At 41.3% G+C, this 20,359-nt stretch overlaps 1 protein-coding gene across 1 annotated transcript in view; it reads right to left on the reverse strand.

The window, feature by feature from the left end:
• Positions 1 to 1,371: 1,371 nt before the first annotated feature.
• ZZEF1 (zinc finger, ZZ-type with EF-hand domain 1) overlaps positions 1,372 to 20,359 on the reverse strand; it is a 54,293-nt gene continuing 35,305 nt past the window's right edge. Inside the window, exons 38-56 of the mRNA XM_010006060.1 lie at positions 20,318 to 20,359; positions 19,598 to 19,745; positions 18,910 to 19,049; positions 18,202 to 18,479; positions 17,038 to 17,212; positions 16,431 to 16,563; positions 14,633 to 14,829; positions 13,474 to 13,593; positions 12,876 to 13,064; positions 12,403 to 12,503; positions 11,764 to 11,899; positions 10,295 to 10,654; positions 8,387 to 8,530; positions 7,405 to 7,573; positions 5,438 to 5,536; positions 4,551 to 4,716; positions 2,928 to 3,078; positions 2,326 to 2,397; positions 1,372 to 1,446 (exon numbers count right to left, since the gene is read on the reverse strand). The exon at positions 20,318 to 20,359 is cut by the window's right edge and continues 3 nt beyond it. Coding sequence (XP_010004362.1) covers positions 1,372 to 1,446; positions 2,326 to 2,397; positions 2,928 to 3,078; positions 4,551 to 4,716; positions 5,438 to 5,536; positions 7,405 to 7,573; positions 8,387 to 8,530; positions 10,295 to 10,654; positions 11,764 to 11,899; positions 12,403 to 12,503; positions 12,876 to 13,064; positions 13,474 to 13,593; positions 14,633 to 14,829; positions 16,431 to 16,563; positions 17,038 to 17,212; positions 18,202 to 18,479; positions 18,910 to 19,049; positions 19,598 to 19,745; positions 20,318 to 20,359 — 2,895 coding nt within the window. The remainder of the gene's footprint in view (positions 1,447 to 2,325; positions 2,398 to 2,927; positions 3,079 to 4,550; positions 4,717 to 5,437; positions 5,537 to 7,404; positions 7,574 to 8,386; positions 8,531 to 10,294; positions 10,655 to 11,763; positions 11,900 to 12,402; positions 12,504 to 12,875; positions 13,065 to 13,473; positions 13,594 to 14,632; positions 14,830 to 16,430; positions 16,564 to 17,037; positions 17,213 to 18,201; positions 18,480 to 18,909; positions 19,050 to 19,597; positions 19,746 to 20,317) is intronic.

Raw genomic sequence — 20,359 nt, forward strand, 5'->3', positions numbered from 1 at the left:
AAGATCATCAGTGTAGAGGTCACCCCCCTAAGTGGTGTTCCTGTGTAGGTTGCACATGGCAACTTAGGCACCACTCACCATTAGCCCAGTAAGGTAAATAATCCTGTTCCCTTCTGCAAGAGCCACTCCTGAAGCTTTTGGTTGTGTCTTTTTTCTTATTCCGACATTGAGGTGAGGAAAGAAGGAAATAATCGGCATAAAAAGTTCTCTGAATGAATACTCAACCAGACCAGCTCTATGTACTGTACAACAGACCACAAAATACACCCCCAAATCCTTCTATGTTCTTTTTAACTCTTTGGAAAGGGAATAACCAGTGTAGTTGAGCAGGAAGAAAGCCAATTTATTTTAGCATAGAAGGTCTGAAATTCTTTCCACGTTTGCTAAGAGTAATGCAGTTATTGCTCTGTAAGATAAGACTGGATTGATCATTAACCCCCACCCTGAGTGCTGGCAGTCCAGGTTCCCAACATTGCCAAGAAGGACCTCCTAAGCCACTAGTATCAAAATAATTAAAAGAAATAAAGCCTCATGAATAATTTCTTGTAATGATGTGATCTTCAAGAAACGTGTAAGTTCCTCAGTTCTTCATATCACCACTGCTGTGTGAATGGAGTTCAGCCTTTGCTCTCTGGACTAGAATAATTAGAATAACACACTGGAGATAAATTAAGGTAAGAACAGATGATCCAGCTGATGGAATCAAAGAACAGGAGAAACATGAACCTCTTGCACAAGGATGCTCTGAAACTGGAATCCTTCAACTACTGCGCGATTCATACAGAATTGGTTTTTCAACCTGTACTTCAGTAAGAAGAATTCAAGTTCTTTTCCTTTAGCCTTCAAAGCAAAAGCAATCACGACAGGATTCAAATGTGGACCATTCCTGCACCAGCCCACCAGCTTCTGGTTTGCCTGTTCCACTTCACTGATCCATCCCAGGTGCTGCTGATGGGGCCACTGAGTTTCCAGCGATACTTTCAAAGCTGTCACGTTCCACCCATCAAATTTCCTTGGGAGCAGATGATACCAAAAGCAGGGGCCTTCCATTCTCATACCTCATCTACCTCCTTTCCTTTACTTCCTCTGGATAAAAAAAAACAACACCCTATTGTTCTGTTTAGTCTAACATGCTACAATATGTGCATACATAACTGTAGGCGAGGCGTGAGTTACTTCAAGATGTGCTTTGTCATCCAAGTGAGCTTTAACTTGTACAAATTCTACATCAAGGTGGAAGGAAGGAAGGAAGGCTGCAGAGTGCTCATACACTGAAGCTGAAGGAACGTTTCCTGAAGGGAGTTAAGATGTTTGTTCCAAGGTTCTTATGGACAAACTACTCTATCCCATGCACTCCGGCCTGAGCCAGTATTAAACATTCCAGAAACTTGTTGATTTGTTTGGATAGTTAATGGCAAGGCTGATAGCAGCAATGTTTTTCAGGGCCTGGAAGAGAGAAGGAAAAACAAAGTCATCTCAAAGACTCTTCCTAATCCAAAAGAAAACCCTGTATGAAAAGAAACAGAAATAGATAAATAGCCACCCTGTTTCTACCAGGTCATCTCCTGGGAGTACAGGAATTGTCATGTATCCAGGCAGCTTCAGCAAGGCAATTGTATTTCCAGCAGCTGAAAGATCAGCTCCCTCCCCTCATTTCCAGGTTCTGGCAGTGGAGAGCTCAGTTGGGTCAAACAGATACACCAGGGTACACCCAACAGCCAGGTTGTGGCACATCATCTAACTGCAAAGGAGAACACACTTGAGTGTGGCTCCTTCACAGGTTTCAGGGCCCATCATGTCACTGCAAAGCCCAGCTACATTCCCAGCTCTCTTAAAAAACTCCACTGGGCAATCAGAAATCATGGATTATCTTGGTCTGCCAGAAAAATCACAGGATCATGGAATCCTAGAGGTTGGAAGGGACCTGGAAAGATCACCTAGCCCAACCTCCCTGCCAGAGCAGGGGCACCCAGAGCACATCACACAGGAACGTGGCCAGGGGGGTTGGAATGTCTCCAGAGAAGGAGACTCCACAGCCTCTCTGAGCAGCCTGGCCCAGGGCTCTGTCACTCTCACAGCAAAGTTCTTCCTGAGATTCACATGGAACCTCCTGTGCTCCAGTTTGCACCCATTGCCCCTTGTCCTGTCACTGGACATCACTGCACAAAGCCTGGCTCTGTCCTCCTGACACTCACCCTTTACATATTTGTAACCATGGATGAGGTGGCCCCTCAGTCTCCTCTTCTCCAAGCCCAACAGACCCAGCTCCCTCAGCCTTTCCTCAGCAGGGAGCCCCCCCTACCTGTGCTGTGCAGCCCCCCCTACCTGTGCTGTGCAGCGATGAAGATGATCTTCGGTATTTAAGGCAAGCAAATACTCCTGCAGAGATCCAAGCTCCTGCAGCCAGAAAACATGCCATGAACGCCAAGGTTTTCTAACCAAAGATACCATCCTACTAATTAACATGAAAATGCTGATCATTATAGCAGTCCCCAAAGAACAAAAGTACCAGAACTGCACACAAGTCACAGTTTGTGACCATGGAAATCAATTAATGACAGACTGTGCACATGGAATGTTCAAAATCAACTGAAGGAGAACCACATTCAAATACCTTTAAATTAATGATCAAATCAGCATTCCTCTTAGAATAAAGAGTGGATTTAGGGCCTAAATCCTTAACTGCACAAGGAGGAGTCATGACTATTTACTTAAGGTCCCCTGATGGATCAAACAACAGTCTGTCCTTCTGTTTGAACCTGCTACCAGACTCCACCAGGGAACGTTGTTGATGTTTCTGAAGCATTTCATGTTTCTAAAGCTCTGATGAACTTTGCCAAGATAAAGGAAAACTGCACTAGGTTTAACACTTGAGCTGTCTGTCATTCCCAGCTCTGGGGAAAGATACCAGTACAGGAACTGCTTACAGTGACTCTGTTTTCTGTAACAAAGAAGAGTTCTGCGAGTGCACGATGAAGAGGAAGGAGGATCCCAGGCTTGGCCATGTCGTAACACAAGTTGTTTTCCATATGGGTGAAGAGCTGCCAAAGTGGCTTCAACAAGGTGAGGTCACAGTCCCTGGAAAAAAAATAATCAAATAGTGAGTAACCATGATCTTCCATCTCTTTCTGGGGGAAAACCAAAAGAAATAACCCCCAAAAATCAAGAGAGAAGAAAACCACCCAGGTCTGACAGTCAGATGTGTCAATGAAGGAAGGAACACAAGAAGCATTATTTCCTTCTGAATCAGGGAAGAAAACCTCAAATCCATGAATCTCATATCTACATGGCTTCTCTAAGACTGAGTGACCTCCTGAAATGAAGACTTAAAAAAGACTCCAATATATACATCACTTGGCTAAATGTTGTAGCTCCGCTGCTGGAAATCACCCCATACCCAAGCACAGCCCTTGTTTAGGACAGACAGACAAAAACTGATACATCTTTTTACAAACAATTCCAACCCTGCCTCCTTCCCACTCCTGAGCTCAAGCTAGCTCATCCAAATGTCACTTATCATACAGACAGGATGACAAATATCATTCCACAAGTGGAGAAAAGAGAGGAAATTCAATTTCAGAATCTTATCATTGGATTAACACTTGAAAAATATTCAATATTATAAGAACAATGGAGACTTGACATTTTAGCAATTAAATTTGTTGCTCACGTGACAGAGGAGTAATTTTCTGATTAAAAAAACACAAACAACTAGGGGAACTAGACAAGATAATAAATCAGTGCTTACAAGCAACACCAAAATCATCTTTTCAGGCTTGGATGTAGACTGGGGTAACTAAAATGTACAGTGAGTCAAGCAATGGTTCTGGGTAATTGCCCATTTTTATTACTATATTCAAAGCTACTTTTTCACTTCTCTTTCTCAAAGCAAGCTGGCAGGATGCTGTTATTGTCATGATTTTGCTGGTTCTGAATTGAAAGGACACAATGGAGATAAAGGCCAGCATTCCAGCACCCTTGTCTTTGTTTCCAGCATTTCTACTGAGCTGATGTGACAACACACGTTTGCAAGACACTATCAAAGCTCAACATTTTTTAGAATGTGCATTTTCCTGAGAAATACTCCATGACATTGCAAATTTGTGCATTAGCACCCCTCTCCCTCTGAAACTCAATTACAGGCTTAGTGGTGCAACTAAAAATACTCATTTAAAAGTTATTTATTGCCATTTCACCAGTTTATTACCCCATCCTCAGCTTAATTTTGAAGTAGGACTAATACAAAGAGAATAAATTGCTAGAAAATGAATTTAAATCTATTTTTGTCCTGTTTAGGGGCTTTTTTTTTTTTTTCTTTACAACATCACCTGAATTCAATGGACCTTTTTTAAAAGCCAAGAGAGAAGAGAGTGTTTAAAAAACCTCTTTGAGTAAGTTTCTGCCATCAAGGCACTATGAAATGCATCTGAAAGGCAAGTTAAGAGTACCTACAGCAAATCATGGTTTTCTGCCTTTCTATTATCAGCTGAGTCCCTTTTTTTCCTCCTGCCCTTTGCCTTTTAGTGCCCAGCACAGAACAGCACCCTTACCCCTGCTGGCTGCACTGCACTATCTTCAGGAGCAGGTGAATTGCCTTCAGCCGCTGGTGACCCGTCTGGCGACAGGCCACTCCCACCTGCCATTCCCAGATTTTGGCCAGTGGGAGGTGAGGAACCACCCTTTCCTCAGACAGCATCTGCTTTAGAATTTCAAAGCCTGGGAAAAAAAAACAGAATTCAACAATTGTTACTTTCAGAGGGACGGGTTCCGTTCAGACATTTTTCTCCAAGTATCGCTCTAGCAAGTAAGAAACATCAACCCAAAATACACAAATAAATACTCTGAGGTAATTCTAACTCCATCCTGACATCACAAGCCTTTCCTGGGGCAAAAAAACTGAAGAAAGAATCCCATCTGAAGTAAAAGTTTTGCCCAAATAAGACAAATAAAACACACTGATTTGGTAAGTGTTGAGTTTTGCTGATTGCAATTCACCCACCAGCTTCAGTTTCATTAAAAATATTTCAGCTCTAAAATAACCTTTTCATACTCTATCTAGGAATCAGATCCAGAAGCAGCCTATTCTAATGGGTAATTACTTTTTAAAAGCACAATTACAATTATTTCTGTTTCCAATTATGTCACCTTGGGGTGTTGACTAAACCCTGTGTGCAATTACTGCCACATAATGAGATTTCAAAGGCACATAACCATGATAATTGTCATCTCCAAACCTCTGTGAAGATCTGCTATTTCTAGCATAAAGTCACAGCAAATAAGAGACAGCAGTCAAGTTTCAACTTGAACAAAACTAATCACATTCTTTCCAAACCATTGGAGAAAGCAAATTCTAGGTCAAAAAAAGGGAGACCCACAAGTCTGTCAAAGCAGAATAACTCCAAAAAGGCCTTTCAGAGACATGCTGAGCAGTGCTTACCTGTCTGAAACCTTCCAAGATGACCTGCTGTCACTGTAAACTTATAACCCCACTCAGTGTTACTCATGTCAGAAGTAAATCTGTAGTAGAGGGTGTCTCCTGTGTGCAGGGGAAGGAAGAAAATCCATGTTACCACCTTCCGAGTTAGTCCTGCTAACACAATTTGTATCACAAATACACTCCAAACCTAAAGCTTGCATTAAAATTAATTAATCCTAGATATCACCATCCAGGAGAGGTGATCTTTTACTTTTTTGGAGCTATGAAATGTACAAAACAGTATGACAAACAGGAAGCTGCAGCAGAAGAGTGGTTTCCAATAAGATACTTGCAAGGATAACGTCTCTTATATTTTGTCAACTACATAGAAAAGGGAGCCCAAGAAACTCTATTCTGGGCACCATTAGGGATCAATTATGATTTATGAAAAAAAAAGATCCTCTATACCAGCAGCCAGGTTCACAGTTCATTATGCAAAAGGTAAAAATATTGTGAAACTAAAGCTGCACTGCTCTTACAGAACATTAAATGGTGGACTTGTGCTGTAGGACACAAAACTGTTGAACTTAACCACTTCAAAATGGGAGAACTACCAAAATGTTTAACAGTTTTACAATCAGGCACTGGAACATTCAAGAAGTTCTTGTTGTAGCACCTGTAGTTTCACAAACACTGTAATGCTACACAAGACACAACCTCACCTCTTGTGCTCTGTAGTATTAAATCTGCTTACAATTTATAATTTGCTTCTGTTCCATGAAAAAAACCAAACAACTAGCACCCTAGGACAAATGTGCTAGTTTTTGTTGGGAAGCAAAATAGTCAAAGCTTCAAGTGGAAGAAAAATTTTGAAACCATTGGTTAGGATTTAAGATAGTGAAACAGAAAATCCTAAAAGAACCCACCACCTGTTCCCTTTTTCATCCCAAAATGGAGTCACTGTTGTCTCCTATTCCTAGGAGTCTTGAGGAAGACTCCATTTGCCATCAAATGGAAAGCCCAGAAGCTTTCAAAAGCCTGCTGAGTGAAATAAAAAGCTTTAATCCAGAGAGCCTTGGCTGGAAATGAATTTTCACAAGGTGAAACTCCAGTTTCACAGCCAAGGCTGCTCCAAAACAATGGGCCTCAAAGTTCAGCCTCTTGGCAAACCTCTGCAACTACTTGGGAGGAAAAAGGAAGACAGAAAGAAGTTCATAAACCCCCCCAAATATTTCTACAGGGCACACATTTGTTTCTAACACACACCCTGTCATCTAAAGGGCTTTGTTAAGTCCCTAAATCTATTTACAGCTACTGACACTACTCAAAGTCAAAACTTCTTGCAAGGCCACAGAGCTCAGTGGGTTAAAACAACTGAGCAGAAGCAGCAGAAGCAGCACAGAAGCAGGTCCATGTGGACCTGCTCACCAACATCATCTGCTGCTCTGATCCAAACTGTGATTAAAGATACAGACTCAGGTTGTCAGTCTTAAGAACTAGTTTGTTTTTTTTCAGCTGTGATCTGTGTCTGGAGACAAGGCACTGGCACACCCAGTCAGCTCTGAGCAGCAGCAGAGCACAGAGACAGGAGATAAGCCTGTCTGGTTTGTTGTTGGTTTTTTTCTTTAAAATGTGCTTCCTGTGGAAAATAAGACAAGGCAGAAACAATGTAAGTGAATATCGTGCAGAACAAGGACTGTGTTGGAACAGAATCAAGATTAAAATTTGTTTCCAGTAGCTCAGTGCATGCTTTGATTGAGGTGTGGAAAAAAAAGGTCAAGTAGCAGAACAAGAGATAAGCGACTTGTAAGAAACAAGTGCAAGAGCAGCAGCTCAGAGCAAACAGATCGGGGCAAGAAAATGAGTTTTTTCTCCCCACATATCTCAGGAACATCTGCATTTAACTGTCATCTTTCAGCAGTTTCTCTCAAGAGCTCCTGGAGAGCAGCAGCTCCCTGTCTTTGCACTTGGAGTCACAGCTTGTTCACCTGGAAGCTCAAAATCGTTCCATTTCTGCGGGGAGCCGCTGAAGCTGTGTCGGTCCTGCTGGAAATCACTGCTGCTGGACATCAGCAACTCATCACAGCCTTCCTCTGTGTTACACTGAGAGTCAAACTTGATTGAGAGGTAGATAGCACCAGGAATGTGAACTTTATCCTGAGGAAGAAAGGTATGATCTTGGTAAACCATAATCCCATACAATCAAGAAGCTCTTTCACTTTCGCCGTATGAAGAAGGGAGAGACAACAAATAGTGCAGCATCTCCAGGGGATAAAAACCCTCTTCATTGCTAATTTAGTAAATGTAAAGCCTGGCCTATTGTTTGCATTAGTTGTTAAGAGTGTAAAAATTAATTGCTAGCAATGCTTTGCTTTTTCAAAAGAGGCAATGGTTGCTGGTACTGACCTCGCTACCACAGCCTAAGGGTTTACACACATTTAAAAATAAAAATCAGAAGACTGAGAGCTGCAGGGAAAAATAATAATCCCAAGACTGCAATAATTGCTTACCAAAATACATTAGAAAAAATGCTTTCAAACAATACCAAGTAAAGAAAATCAAGTGTTTGTGTCAAAACTCTAAAATGAGGAAAGAAAGACTCAACTCCTCGCATCTAACAGCACAAGGAAGTAACAGGCCAAGTGAAAGAGACTTTTGGATGAAAGGGTAGAAGCATTTGCTCATTAAGGTCCTGGAGCCATTTAGGTGTGTGATCTGCTTCAAACACAGTAAAACCACTGAAGTTATGCCCTTTTCACATGACTGAACCAGGGCTGCATTGAAGTGCCTCACTGAACACACTTCAGTGCAAGGCCTCAGTCCTTGGGCACCTCTTCACAAGCAAGCCTGAGCAGGTGCTGCAGGCACAGAAGCCCCAGGGGTATACACAGGGAAGATGGTGAACTTGCTGCTCCAACCATCTGGATGTTTTGAGACTGGTCTTCAAGTCATGCAAATGGTGGAACTCACCTCAAAATTAGTATTGTTGTTGTAAGGGTGCTTGGATTCCCGCACCTGCACTGCCATCCCAGGCTCCTCCATGAACTGGCAGGCTGTCAGGGCCATTGTGCCTAGCATGCTCTCATCACACCTCTGCAGCACCTTCTGCAGAATCTGGGGAGAAGCAGCACATCATGTCAATGGAATGTGCCAGCAAATCAACACTGACAACCTCGCCTGCTGGTGACTGACACAGGAGGTATTTCCAGCCACGTGTGCTGGGAGAGAGAGCTGAGCTACTAGCAAGAAGCTACACACATTCACAAATGGTGTCTACAAGTGTCATCTCTGTCAGTGCAGAAGAGTTTACTCTGTTCCCTGATTCAGGTCTTTCAGTCTTTATTGGATAAAAACAAGAGAGCTCTTTCCACAAACACTAGAATCAATGCTAATCCATCCAGTAATTAACAGTAAACTAAAGCTGTAAACAAGGAAGATAAATAAGTTTGTGAACATACTCAACAGACACCTTTATACCTTCCATACCTACAGGTTTTGATTTGAACTGAGTGTGTCATGGGTTTGCCTTCAAAATGTACAATTCCATATATAAAAAGGGAAGATTAAGTATCAGTTAAGCAGCTGCAGGGTTTGAAAGCACTAAATGCAGAGCATCTAGTCTTTAAAAATACAAACAAATGCCATTTCATCTATCAGGATACACTAAATGACAATTCAGAACAACCTTAGTCTCCACTTTTTCTTATTTTTCAAAAGTGCACCAATGCTCTTCATGAGGAATCCTGCTACTCAAAGCCCTTTATAGGTCATTACAGCCACCAAATACATCTCTTCATCTGCAAGTATCTGACTCTCCTAGAAAATGTGGAGCTGTTCATCTCCACACCAGCCAGATATAGATTTAAAAAACAAGGGCAGCATGCAGTGTAGTTCCCTGAATACATTCTTTGCCTCCACACACTTGCAAAATAGCCTAAGACAAAGGCTATGTCTTTGTATTTAATATGCCTTAAGAGATTTTTATTACATCAGTTCATCCTGACATTTTCTGAACCTATCTAAACACCCTGTGGCAACAATTTCAATGACATACTGTGTCAAGAACCAGTTCTTTTGGTTTGTTTTGGACCTGTCACTTAACCACCTTAATCTGACACTCCTTTGTTTTGTTACTGGGAGGGCCAGTGAATAATACTTGCTGTTTCATTTCTGGAGGCAGCTTACTGTTTTAAACTATGGAGGAGGAATGGACTTTTCCATTCCTCCTCCTCCCCCCGCATCCCTAAAGGGCAAAGATCCAGAATGAATCCAGATGGTTCCTCATCCTGAGGTTACTCCATGGCTGTGTTAATTCCTGCCACTCCAGGCCTCTTCCAGTTAGATTAGTATTTTTTTTAAATGAGAGGAGGGAGGCAGGTGCCAAGCTGCAGTCCTTGTGAGAGCAGACTATTGGTGGCACACCAAGGCCTTCTGGTTGAGTTTTAACTCCTTCTTTGAAGATTCCCAGCACTTGATTTGCTTCCACTCCCTCTGAAGCATGGAGCTGACTTTTTCATTACAAAATTCCCTGATCATTCCCAGATCACTTCCACCACAGCCACAGTCAGCTCATCAATGAGTAGCAGGTATTACAAGATACACATTGAGATCTAACAAAAAGCAGCTTTCAAAAGGGACTGCCTGTTTAACCAGTTTCTCTCAGCTTTATTTCCCCATATAACCCTTTCAAAACTGAGAGAGCTGTCTTTTCCATTTTCTGCTAACAAAATCAGTACATCTGTCAGATTCCAACTGCTTCTTCAGAACTAATTTAAATGGTGGAGTTTCACTTTAGTTTAAGAAAGGAACCGCAAGGATTTTCATTAATCAGTCTCAAGGCACAGACCTTGTTCACATCTCTACATGAAATCCACTTACTTTTTCCCATAACTGCTTTTCCTCCAGCTGCATGAGCATGTCCAGGATGTATGTCATATGGGCTGGGCCACTAAGGTCTAGGATTTCCTCATTTATTGCCACATCATCTGGCCACTCAGCTAACAAGGACGTCAGCACGTGCCTGGCGTAAAGAACGGCCGTTGCCTCGTTGACACGGTACAGATAGTCCCTCACAGCCTTTTTACTTCTGGAGTCCAGCTCCTTGTGCAAGAGGATGGAACTCTTAGTACGACGTTGCTTGGCATAACTCAGCTGCAGATCACTCTCTGTGTTGGTTATCAGCTTCTGGGCAACTGGGTTGGTTTCTTCCGTCGCTTTATCGCAGAGCGCAGGCTTGGACTGCCAAAAAAAGAGAAATGGAAGTTTGAAAAAGAGGCTCTCAACAGTTTTACTTACCTTATGTTTGGGTATCTGCCCAGTCCACCAGACTGCAAGCTGAACTTATAAATCATACCATCATAGAATAGCTTGAGTTGGAAGGGACTCTTATTGGTCATCCAATCTAACCCCTCAAAATAAGTTCGTCTTTTACACACTGAAAATCAGATGCATCAAAGAACAGACAAGTGTGATCTCTCACACACCTAAAGGAACAATTCCTCAAGAAGACTGTCTATACACTTCACTGATGCATTCAAGACTGCACACATGAGCAGAAACAGCAGTTAGAATTCTAACCTGAAGCATTAGTTTCAGCTGATCTACAAAGATAAGGCAACAAAATGTCACACCACCTGTGACACAGAATGAGGCAAGTTGGGAGGGACCTTTGGAGATCACTTGGTTCAAACCTGACTTAAAGCTGAGACAACTTCAAAATGAATGGAGAATGTCCAGGGGTGGATATTTCACAGCCTCTGTATAAGCTGTTTTGTTCTTTTTCCCTATAATTATGTGAAACTACTTCAGGAAGCCCTTGATCCAGTTTGCTACACAGGTGACAGACAACTGTGCTGGTGGTACCACACAGCCAGAAATCAGCACCCACAACAAAGCAAAGAGCTGTGGGACCATCCTGTTGAATGGAAAACCTCCAGCTTGCAAGTGTAGCATCTACTTTACAGGACAAATTCATTGCTTTCTTGTTCTGCTGAAGTTACTTTAAGGTAACAATAGTTTGGTAAAACAGTAGCACTTAGGGCAGAAGCTTACAGTAATTAGATACAACCTGTCTTGTATAAGGAGAGGAAATTCCAGCATGCAATCACAATTTCTTCTCCTGATCTGAGGATCAAGTTTTCTTACTTCCTTAAGGAAGAAATTACAAGAAAGAAATACTTGCTTCTTCTTGTACCTGCTCATTCACTTTGACATAAAACATTAACGACCGATTATTTTGGATGTTGAACAAAATAAATCAATCTCAGGTTTGAAGTTACAAAACCCAAGTTATTCAATGCCTAAATGAATTATTTCACAGCTGCTCCTTTTTGTGGAGGTGCACATACCAAGCAGGGTAAGATGATCATGTCTGTATCTACTGCTTTTGAACTCTGCTCCTCCAACCTCAAACGCTTGCTGGGCTGCCACTTCTGAGCCAGCGTTCGGATCCTCTCATCTGTTGTAATCACATCCCCATCAAACCTGAGGGGAGGCCAAAGAAAAGGAAAATACACAAACATGTTTGGAAATTAAATTAGTGCAATTAAATGCTAATTAATCTTCCCACCTTCTGTTGTAGAAAGACTCGTTAAACTCTGCCTATTTTAATCATATGATGTTAACTGGCTTTGCTGTTCTAACAAGTCGAAGGTTTTGCATGTGATAAAATTGCTCACCTGGTGTGAGAACATGGTGGCTCCACCACATGCTTTCATTACTGGGAGCCACATGTAAGGTCTCCATTCTGCCCCAGTTAGGATAATTTAGAGACACAGCAGATCTTCATATGGGAGTTACCACATGGAAAAGAACATGCAATGGATTTCAGCAGACGGTGACTTCTTTCCATGAGTAGGACTTTATTACCTTGCTTTTTCACACATGAAAACCTTGGAATTAACTTCTATTCAGCACCTATTAGATTTGAGGTTCCCCACACACACCCAGTAACACTAGTTTTCTGCTGGGCCCAGTCTCTCACATACCTCTTTTGAACTTCCAAGAAAAAAGAATCTGTTCGTTTCATTTGCAACTCATACATGGCTCGAAGAATATGGAGAGGAGCATTGAGTGCATCATGGGTCATCTGAGCAAGGAGAAGTAGAAACAAACAAATCAAAGGAAGGTGACATTGCAGGGGGAGAAGACAAGTAAGGATAACCTAGGTATTATTTTCCCAATTATTACATTCCCACTTTCTCATACAGCTAGAGAATTACTGAGCTTAATAATATTTGCATTAGTAAAAATGAAAAAGAATTCAGCAAAAAAGCTTTATGATTTTGTAGTGTTCATTACTGTAGTCCTGGCATGAAGTTTTATTTCCTTTAGGTAACAACATATTGAAATTATAACCCTATATTCTGTAAACTTAGAAGAAAACCACCCATATAAGCTACCAAGTATTTTATGCAACTAACAAATTCAACGTAAGTTCAAAGGAGGTAAAAATAGGTACCAAGAAGCAGATTTTAGTGGCTTCATCCAAACCCTCCAGAGGATCAAGTTTGTTCTGCTCTGAATCAACAGGACCAACAATGGGTTGCTCCACATCTTGATCTTGTTCCCTTTCTTCCAGTTCAGTATCCTCACGTTTAGCCAGGGAACTGATCTCTTTCTTTGAGGAATACAGCATTATTGACAAAATCTGCACAGAAAAAAGGCAGCAGATGGTGTGACAGCTGCAGACATGGTAAGTGTAGCTGCAATCAGCATTTTATAAGAACATTCTAAGACTTGGGCAGTGCTTAACACATGCTGTTTTTTAAAGGGAAAAGGCACCTAAAAAAGGAAAAAAAAAGAAGACAAAGCACAAAACCAAACCACTTCCCACTTCACAAATAAGTGGCACCTTCCATGCTGCTACAAAGGCAACTGAAGTGATTAGCCAAAAGTGTAAAAAACTGAGAAAATAATGTTTTAACCATTTCAGTACATCAAAGGTTTGAGGATTCTTAGACAAGGACAGAGAAATAATCCTGAGGCTCCATGCACAACAGCATTTCATGCCACTGTGTGAAGACTGACATGTCAGAAAATGTAACTTCTTTTCTTACCTCCAAGTCTCTGAGAAGCCAGGTTTTACTGAACCCAGTTCCTTTACTACATTTCTTCACTAGAAGCTTGAGCAAATCAGACTGGAGAAAGGCAGCTTGGATTTCCTTAAAGCCATGGATCTACACACACAAGCAGACAGACAGATGCAAACAAATCAATAGAAAGGGGAACAGTGCATCACAACACTTGCAAGGCCTTATCACATGGGCTCACATAAAATTCCTGCCCAGATGAAATATGGTAGGAATTACTACTTTTCTTTCATTCCCCTAAAAAAACCCCAAACCCCAAATACAGAATAAGACTATGATCTATGACACACACAGAGCAGTAACTGGATGTCTGTTTTGCTCTGACAGCCAAAAAAGAAATCACATTCTTTCTTTAAATACTTCAGGAAAAGGAGTAAGTGAGCTTCCCTCCTTGAAGTGCTATCCCTATAAATGTCTTCAGCTTTCCTGCATGGGCAGCCCCCCCAGCAAAGGAAAAGCACTCAACCTTCCAGCTCAGGCTCACAAATACCACTTAAAGCCTAGCAACGTTTTCAGCCCCCACAGACAGGGGATGAAAAAAACAAGCTGTGAGAAAACCAACTTCACAGAGTCATAGAATGGTTAAGGTTGGAAGGAACCTTAAAGATCATCAGGATCCAACCCCTCTGCATGGGCAGGGACACCTCCCACCAGCCCAGGCTGCACAAGCCTCATCCAACCTGGCCTTAAACACCTCCAGGGATGGGGCAGCCAGAACCTCCCTGGGCAACCCGGGCCAGGGTCTCACCACCCTCATGGTGAAGAATTTCATCCTGATGTCTCACCTAAATCTCCCCTCTTTCAGTTTAAAACCACTACCCCTTGTACTATCACTGCCCTTTCTTGTGAAAAGTCCCTCCCCAGCTTTCCTGGAGCCCCTTCAGGCACTGGAAGGTGCTCTAAGGTCTCCCTGGAGCCTTCTCTTCTCCAGGCTGAACACCCCAACTCTCCCAACCTGTCTCCAGAGCAGAGCTGCTCCAGCCCTCGGATCATCTTTGTGGCCCTTCTCCAAAAGGTCTGTATCTTTCCTGTGCTGTGTTCAGTCAATACCCAAGGTCCTGCAGTGCAAGGTAGAACCCCAACTCTTTTTTATCTATCATATTCTACACATCAGGCAAGGAGATACCTTCAGTGTTCTGTAAAGCCCCTTGAGAGCCAGTGACAAGACCCACGTTGCTTCGACTGCCTCAGCATAGCTACTGTCCATGCTGGTTTGCAGGAGGTGAGTGGATATAAGGACAAAGTGCTGCAGATACTGTTTCAGCTGGGCCTGGGAGTCACTGCCTTCTTGTCCACATTTCTGAATCAACTGATAATCCTTCACTGCAAGGGAGAAAGGACACGATTCACTGAGTTCATTTAAAGCCTTCTGAAATCATCTCTTACCCATAGAGAGGTGTAGGCTGAGACATGAACATAATCCACACATAAAGCACTTTCTAACAACTACAGTCACATTAAAGAGACTGTAGAAGAACCACTTATCTGCTTGGCTGTAGTAAAACTATGCTTTTGTACTGAAATGATCCCACATTCATTGAATAGTCAAGAAAATATTTCATTTTTCAGTGCAAGTTAAAAAACCCCTTGGTAACATCTGGCAAGAGCTCCATAGATCTGCACATAACCAGGTCAGCAGGCAAAGAAGCAAGTGTTGTATTTTACAATCAGAATGGGGAAAATTCTGATCTGCAATTGATAGAGTGAAATTAGATCTTACTTAACAGTAAGAAATAAAAACAAATAAAACTTTTATAGCCAAATGTTTCCTTGATATCAAAAAGCAGTTTAGGTTCTTGATTTTTTCCAAGGGTCTTCTAAATAACTTCAATAGTCAAATCTTAGGACAACCTTTGCTTTCTTAGCTTCACAATTATCAGGTCATGTATGCCCAAACTGAAACCTCTTGCTCCTAGAAATCCCAACTGATTGTTACATGTTGAATATTTAGCTTGACTGAAATTTTAAACAAGCTGAAAAGGCAGGAAGAAAATTCTTTCTGTTACAAATGACCCAGGAAACAGAACCTACCTTTGGGGTTTTGCTATTTTCTGGAGGTTTGAGGGTTTTTTAATAAGCCTTTAGACACCATAATAGCCAACACACCCAACCTATGAAAAGATTATTTTTAAAGGTATTCCCTGCAGAATTCCCTGTAGAAGTCTTCTAAAATTTTTGTCTCAAATTCCAGGGGTATCCAAACTGAAAAGTTCTTCCAGACAGGAGGAAAGCAGAGTAGACAGACTCCTGACATGTGCATAAAGCACATGATTAAAGAAGTCAGGCCTCTCCTCATGGCATTCTTTTGCACAGGGATCAGGAAAGAACAGGCAGCACAGCATCATTTCAGAAGCAATCAGTTGATAATGGGTATGTTTGTGTTAGTTCTTGGTCTTCATTTCCTAGTAGGCAGCACATCTGGCCCACAGCGAAAACTTCATCAAAGTTTCAGGCACTTCATACACATGCAGAGTATTTTTTAGGCAACTACAAGGCCTATCCCAAAAACGTTCAGACTCTGAGTACCTTTCTATTGTACAACAGCACCTAAGTACACAAAGGCAGCATGTGCATTTTTAAAAATTTCTGATGGTTTTATAAAACGGAGTACGTGTCTGTAAAGGGTCAGACACAAGCAGTAAGCACATATGGAAACAGAAACTATCTCTCAGATTTCTCAATTAATAACAGTCACCAGTTTCCTAAATAATTTTCTGAATAAGAAGAAATGTCAAGAGTTTTAAAAAGAAAACTAATCTCCATCATCTTCACTGCAGCAGCTTCACAGGTTGGTTTAACCTACGAGCAGAATCCCGGGTGATTTGCTAATAATGGAATTTTTGCAGATCCCTAAAATATGATTTTTGGCATCCCTAAGAAACTGCAAACTGTGATTCTTTGAGAAGATAAAAATGTGACGGAACCTGTTTTTCTCTTTCGGGTTTTGATGTCCACTACAACAGCCCTGTTCTTCTCAGTGAAATGCTTCAGGATGATCACGTTATGAGGCTCATTAGCATTATCCATGTACACAGAACGAGTCCCCATGCACAGCACCTGAAAGGGAAGCAAAAGTTTCAGTTAGGAGCTGAAAGACTTATTTGTAAACACACAGTCTTCTATTGCTTACATTTGTTGAGTCTTGGTATTCTATTTTTTAGCTGAGCAATCTGCTCACTGCCAGGTATTTGCTAATCCTTAGAAAATGGCACCTGCAACAACCAACTTAATGATATACAGGCAATGTCTCAGAGTCATGACCATCAAGAGTCAAGACTGGATTGTTTCCCTTCTATAAAAAGCTCAAACTTCCTCAGCTGTTTTTCTCATGATAGTTCTAAGTAGCACTCAAAGAAATGCTAAGTTATTTGTTCTTAGATGAACATCCATTGTGTGCAAGCGGGAAGATGTGAACTCTGGCACACACTGCGTTTTGACACTATAATGGATATCCCCAATGGATTACATCCAGAGTATTTAGAAAAAGAAACCTAAAAGCTTCATTTCCATTAGTATTGATAGGCTACTTACCTCAGGAAACCCAACCAGCACCAGTAAAGTGAAGATATTGGTGTGCTTTAGCTGGAAGGGCAGCTGCTTGATGCAGTGGTCGGTGAAAGCAGCGATCACGTTGTGCCACTGGGCAGAGGAGTTCAGAGACCTAAGAATATCTGCCATGGAGCTTGCCCAGTCCAGACCCACACGACTGGAAAGCAAGAGCAGTTTGTATTAGCAGGACTGACTACATGAAACTATTTTCCTCAAGCCAGCATATCACTGTTAATCTGTCACAGCTATAGAATCTTTGAACCGTTTTTCCAAATATTGGAAGCTTTCAGGTCAGCTGACACAAATCCTCTTTTGTTTTCATCATTACAGCATAAATTCTACTTCATCTTCTTTCAAGGTTTACAGTCCCAAACCAAAGTTTGCCTGAATGTTGTTGCCTTGAATTCCTAACTTTACTTTTGAGATCACAATTTTCCTTTGCACAACAGCAAGTGGTTCATTTCCCACTTGTGTGACTACCTGTTCTGTCTCTGTGGACCACACAGGTCATCTAGAGAGACTGGTCCCCTTGCTCTAAAGTCAGTCTTTGAGAAACTCTTCTCTCTCAGCTGATTGTCTGGGTAACCTGCCTTTAAATTTCATATTGTTCTCTCTTTATGAACCTTCCCTGTAAAACGCAGCCACGATGAAAAATAACACTGTCCTTAACAAATAATAATGCCATTCATCTTAGAATGCTTGAGAGCTTTCTCAAGATTTTCAAAATGGAACATCTGCCCTGCACCTCCTTGCTGTTCCCAGTGCAATTTTACTTCACAAAACCCTCTCTCTCAGAACAGATTCAGAACTCAGCACCAACTCACTCTCCTCCCTTCCTGTTGATATGTTAACTCAGCAGGAGAGAATTCATGTCACACAAAAACCACAGGATTGTGCTCTGTTTTGAAGACCTTAGTCCTTCCACCACAGCAGGCTGCCTAGGTTAAGCACAGGAAATGAAGCCACTCTTCAAATCCAATCTTCTTTTTGGAAGGAAATGAAGAGATTCTCACAGGAGCAAGGGCTGCAGATGCTAAACCCTTGCAGGTCTAACTGACTTTCTACTGAAAAGCCCCAGTGCATGAGACACACATGGAAGAAAATTAGTCATCAGAGAGTAACTAATAGGTTTAAATGTAAAAGCACCTGTCTAAACACACAGCTCCCAGACTGAACAGAAGATGAGTTGTCTTCCAGCCTTCTGGCACTGTAGACCCATCTGCAGCAGCAAACAAATTATGTTTGGCTGAAAGGACTTTAGTCACTGCAGCATCCACTTCTGCAGGCTTCAGTCTCAGGATGAGCTGGCCAAGAAGTCCCAGGGTTAAATGATAAGTTTCATTGAGGTGGCCAGCATTTGAGATGACAACCTGGAACATCAGTGGAAGTATTTGCTCCAGGTTAATCAAAGACATTGTGGAGCCCTATGGAAAAAAGAAAAATCTCAGTAAGGCAGGGAAAGAAAACAAGACTTTTGGTCAAAGTTGTAGCACATAGAAAAGCTTCTGTTCTAATTCTCTTTCAAATGGGACAAAAAGGAAGGAGAAACCAGGTTCTCACTTCTGCTGTTGACCCCTTAAGATGACCTGACACTAAAATTAAGTTGCTGGTTGCTTTGCAGCTGCTGAACCCTTAAGGCAGACTGCTTTGAAGATAAATTAAAATCTCTTTTCCCTTTCCCTCCACCCAGGAACATTATTATTCCTTAATAATATGAACTGTCTTAAGACATTCACATTTTAGAACATGTGACCAACAAAAGTCCATCTCCCATATCCAATTTGCTGTTCATTTTATCCACATTATTTGTGACACCTAAAAACCAACACTGATTAAAAGTTAAAAAGAACTAACTGATTTGAAAGGTGGTAACATAGCTGCCAGTAATCCTAGAATCCTCTTCTGAGAGCATTCAGCAAAAACTTGTTCCTGGCTAGGTATTAAAATCTTCTCTGCTTGCTTCTGGGCTGAATCCTCCACAAGGTGGGCATCTGCTTTTTAAATTGAAAAAAAATCATAAGAAAATCCCACAAATGACATTAAAAATAAATTATAAATTGTAATTATAAAAATCAAGCTAAGTATAAAAAGACATTAAAAAAATTCCATTGACATTTAAAAAGCAAGTCTTTTTTAAAATGTGCAAAAGAGGGGAGATTTACACCCTCTATTCATAAACACAAAAGGACTGTACTATGGACAGACCCATTTTACTATAATTCTAACATTACTAGTCTTGAACACAGTAAGACAATTTCTGGTTCCAAGTATATAAGAATACACAGGTGTTGTGTTAGACCAACAGGAACTTTCATCTGTACAGGGACATGTATTGGTGGAATTCTACTAATTTCCAGAATTGTTTAAAAGCAGGTAGTTCCAAGCAGGAGGCTGGGCAGGTTTTTCCAAAGCAGACATCTCACTTGCATTAAAGATATTTGCAAATAGAGAAAAAGGGGTTAGGAATAAAAAAATTAAAGCTGTTTGCTTTGCATATGAATGGATATTTCTGTGACAGGGAGAGTGAGAGATAATCTCTTACCTGTTAGAGAAACATTATCAGCCACAGGCAAGTCTGACTCTTGTCTCAAAACATCTTTCTTTGCAAAGACAGCTTTGCTTTCACTTCCTTCTTTTCCTACTTGATCTTCTGCAGGAGACTGGATTTCACTGAGAACCTCTCCTTTGCCCTAAAAATAAAACAAAGGCCCTTAAAGATTAAAACAAAACCTAATACCTGCAAAAACAACCATGGAAAGAAGCTGCCAGTCATCTACATTTGACAAACATTTTTCCTCAAATATTAAAACCTTTTCTTGGTTGAGAATTTCTTGATGTCTTCAGCTTCCATAGAGTGAAAAGATATTTTTCTATATTCCTGGTATCCCTAGGCATAAAATAGCTCTACTGCAATATTTTATACACTGCATACAACTGTAGGAAACTCTTCTCCTACCTAAACTGTGCTAACAACTCAGGGAAATGACAACCCTTTCAGAAAGGATGATCTTTGCTCCTTCCCTCCAACGCTTTTATCCATCTGTAAGAACAGAAGGTGATGCCTTCAGTTTTGATCAGCTGGATCTCATCAAAACAAGCCAACCAACAACTGTTCCCCTGTTCCCCAAGGGGATTAATTTGCCTACAAATGAAATAATTACTATCCATTATTTCTGTCACATATCCAGAAGAGGATGTTTGAAGTGTCTGAAGATCACACCTCTAATTGGAATCAGGGGTGCTGTAAATAACAGGTACTCACATTACACTGCAGCAAAGAGCCTGTGCTTGGCTTCTCATCTCT

Source organism: Chaetura pelagica, unplaced genomic scaffold (assembly GCF_000747805.2).
Source record: "Chaetura pelagica isolate M959 unplaced genomic scaffold, ChaPel_1.0 scaffold49, whole genome shotgun sequence".
Classification (NCBI taxonomy): Eukaryota; Metazoa; Chordata; class Aves; order Apodiformes; family Apodidae; genus Chaetura; species Chaetura pelagica.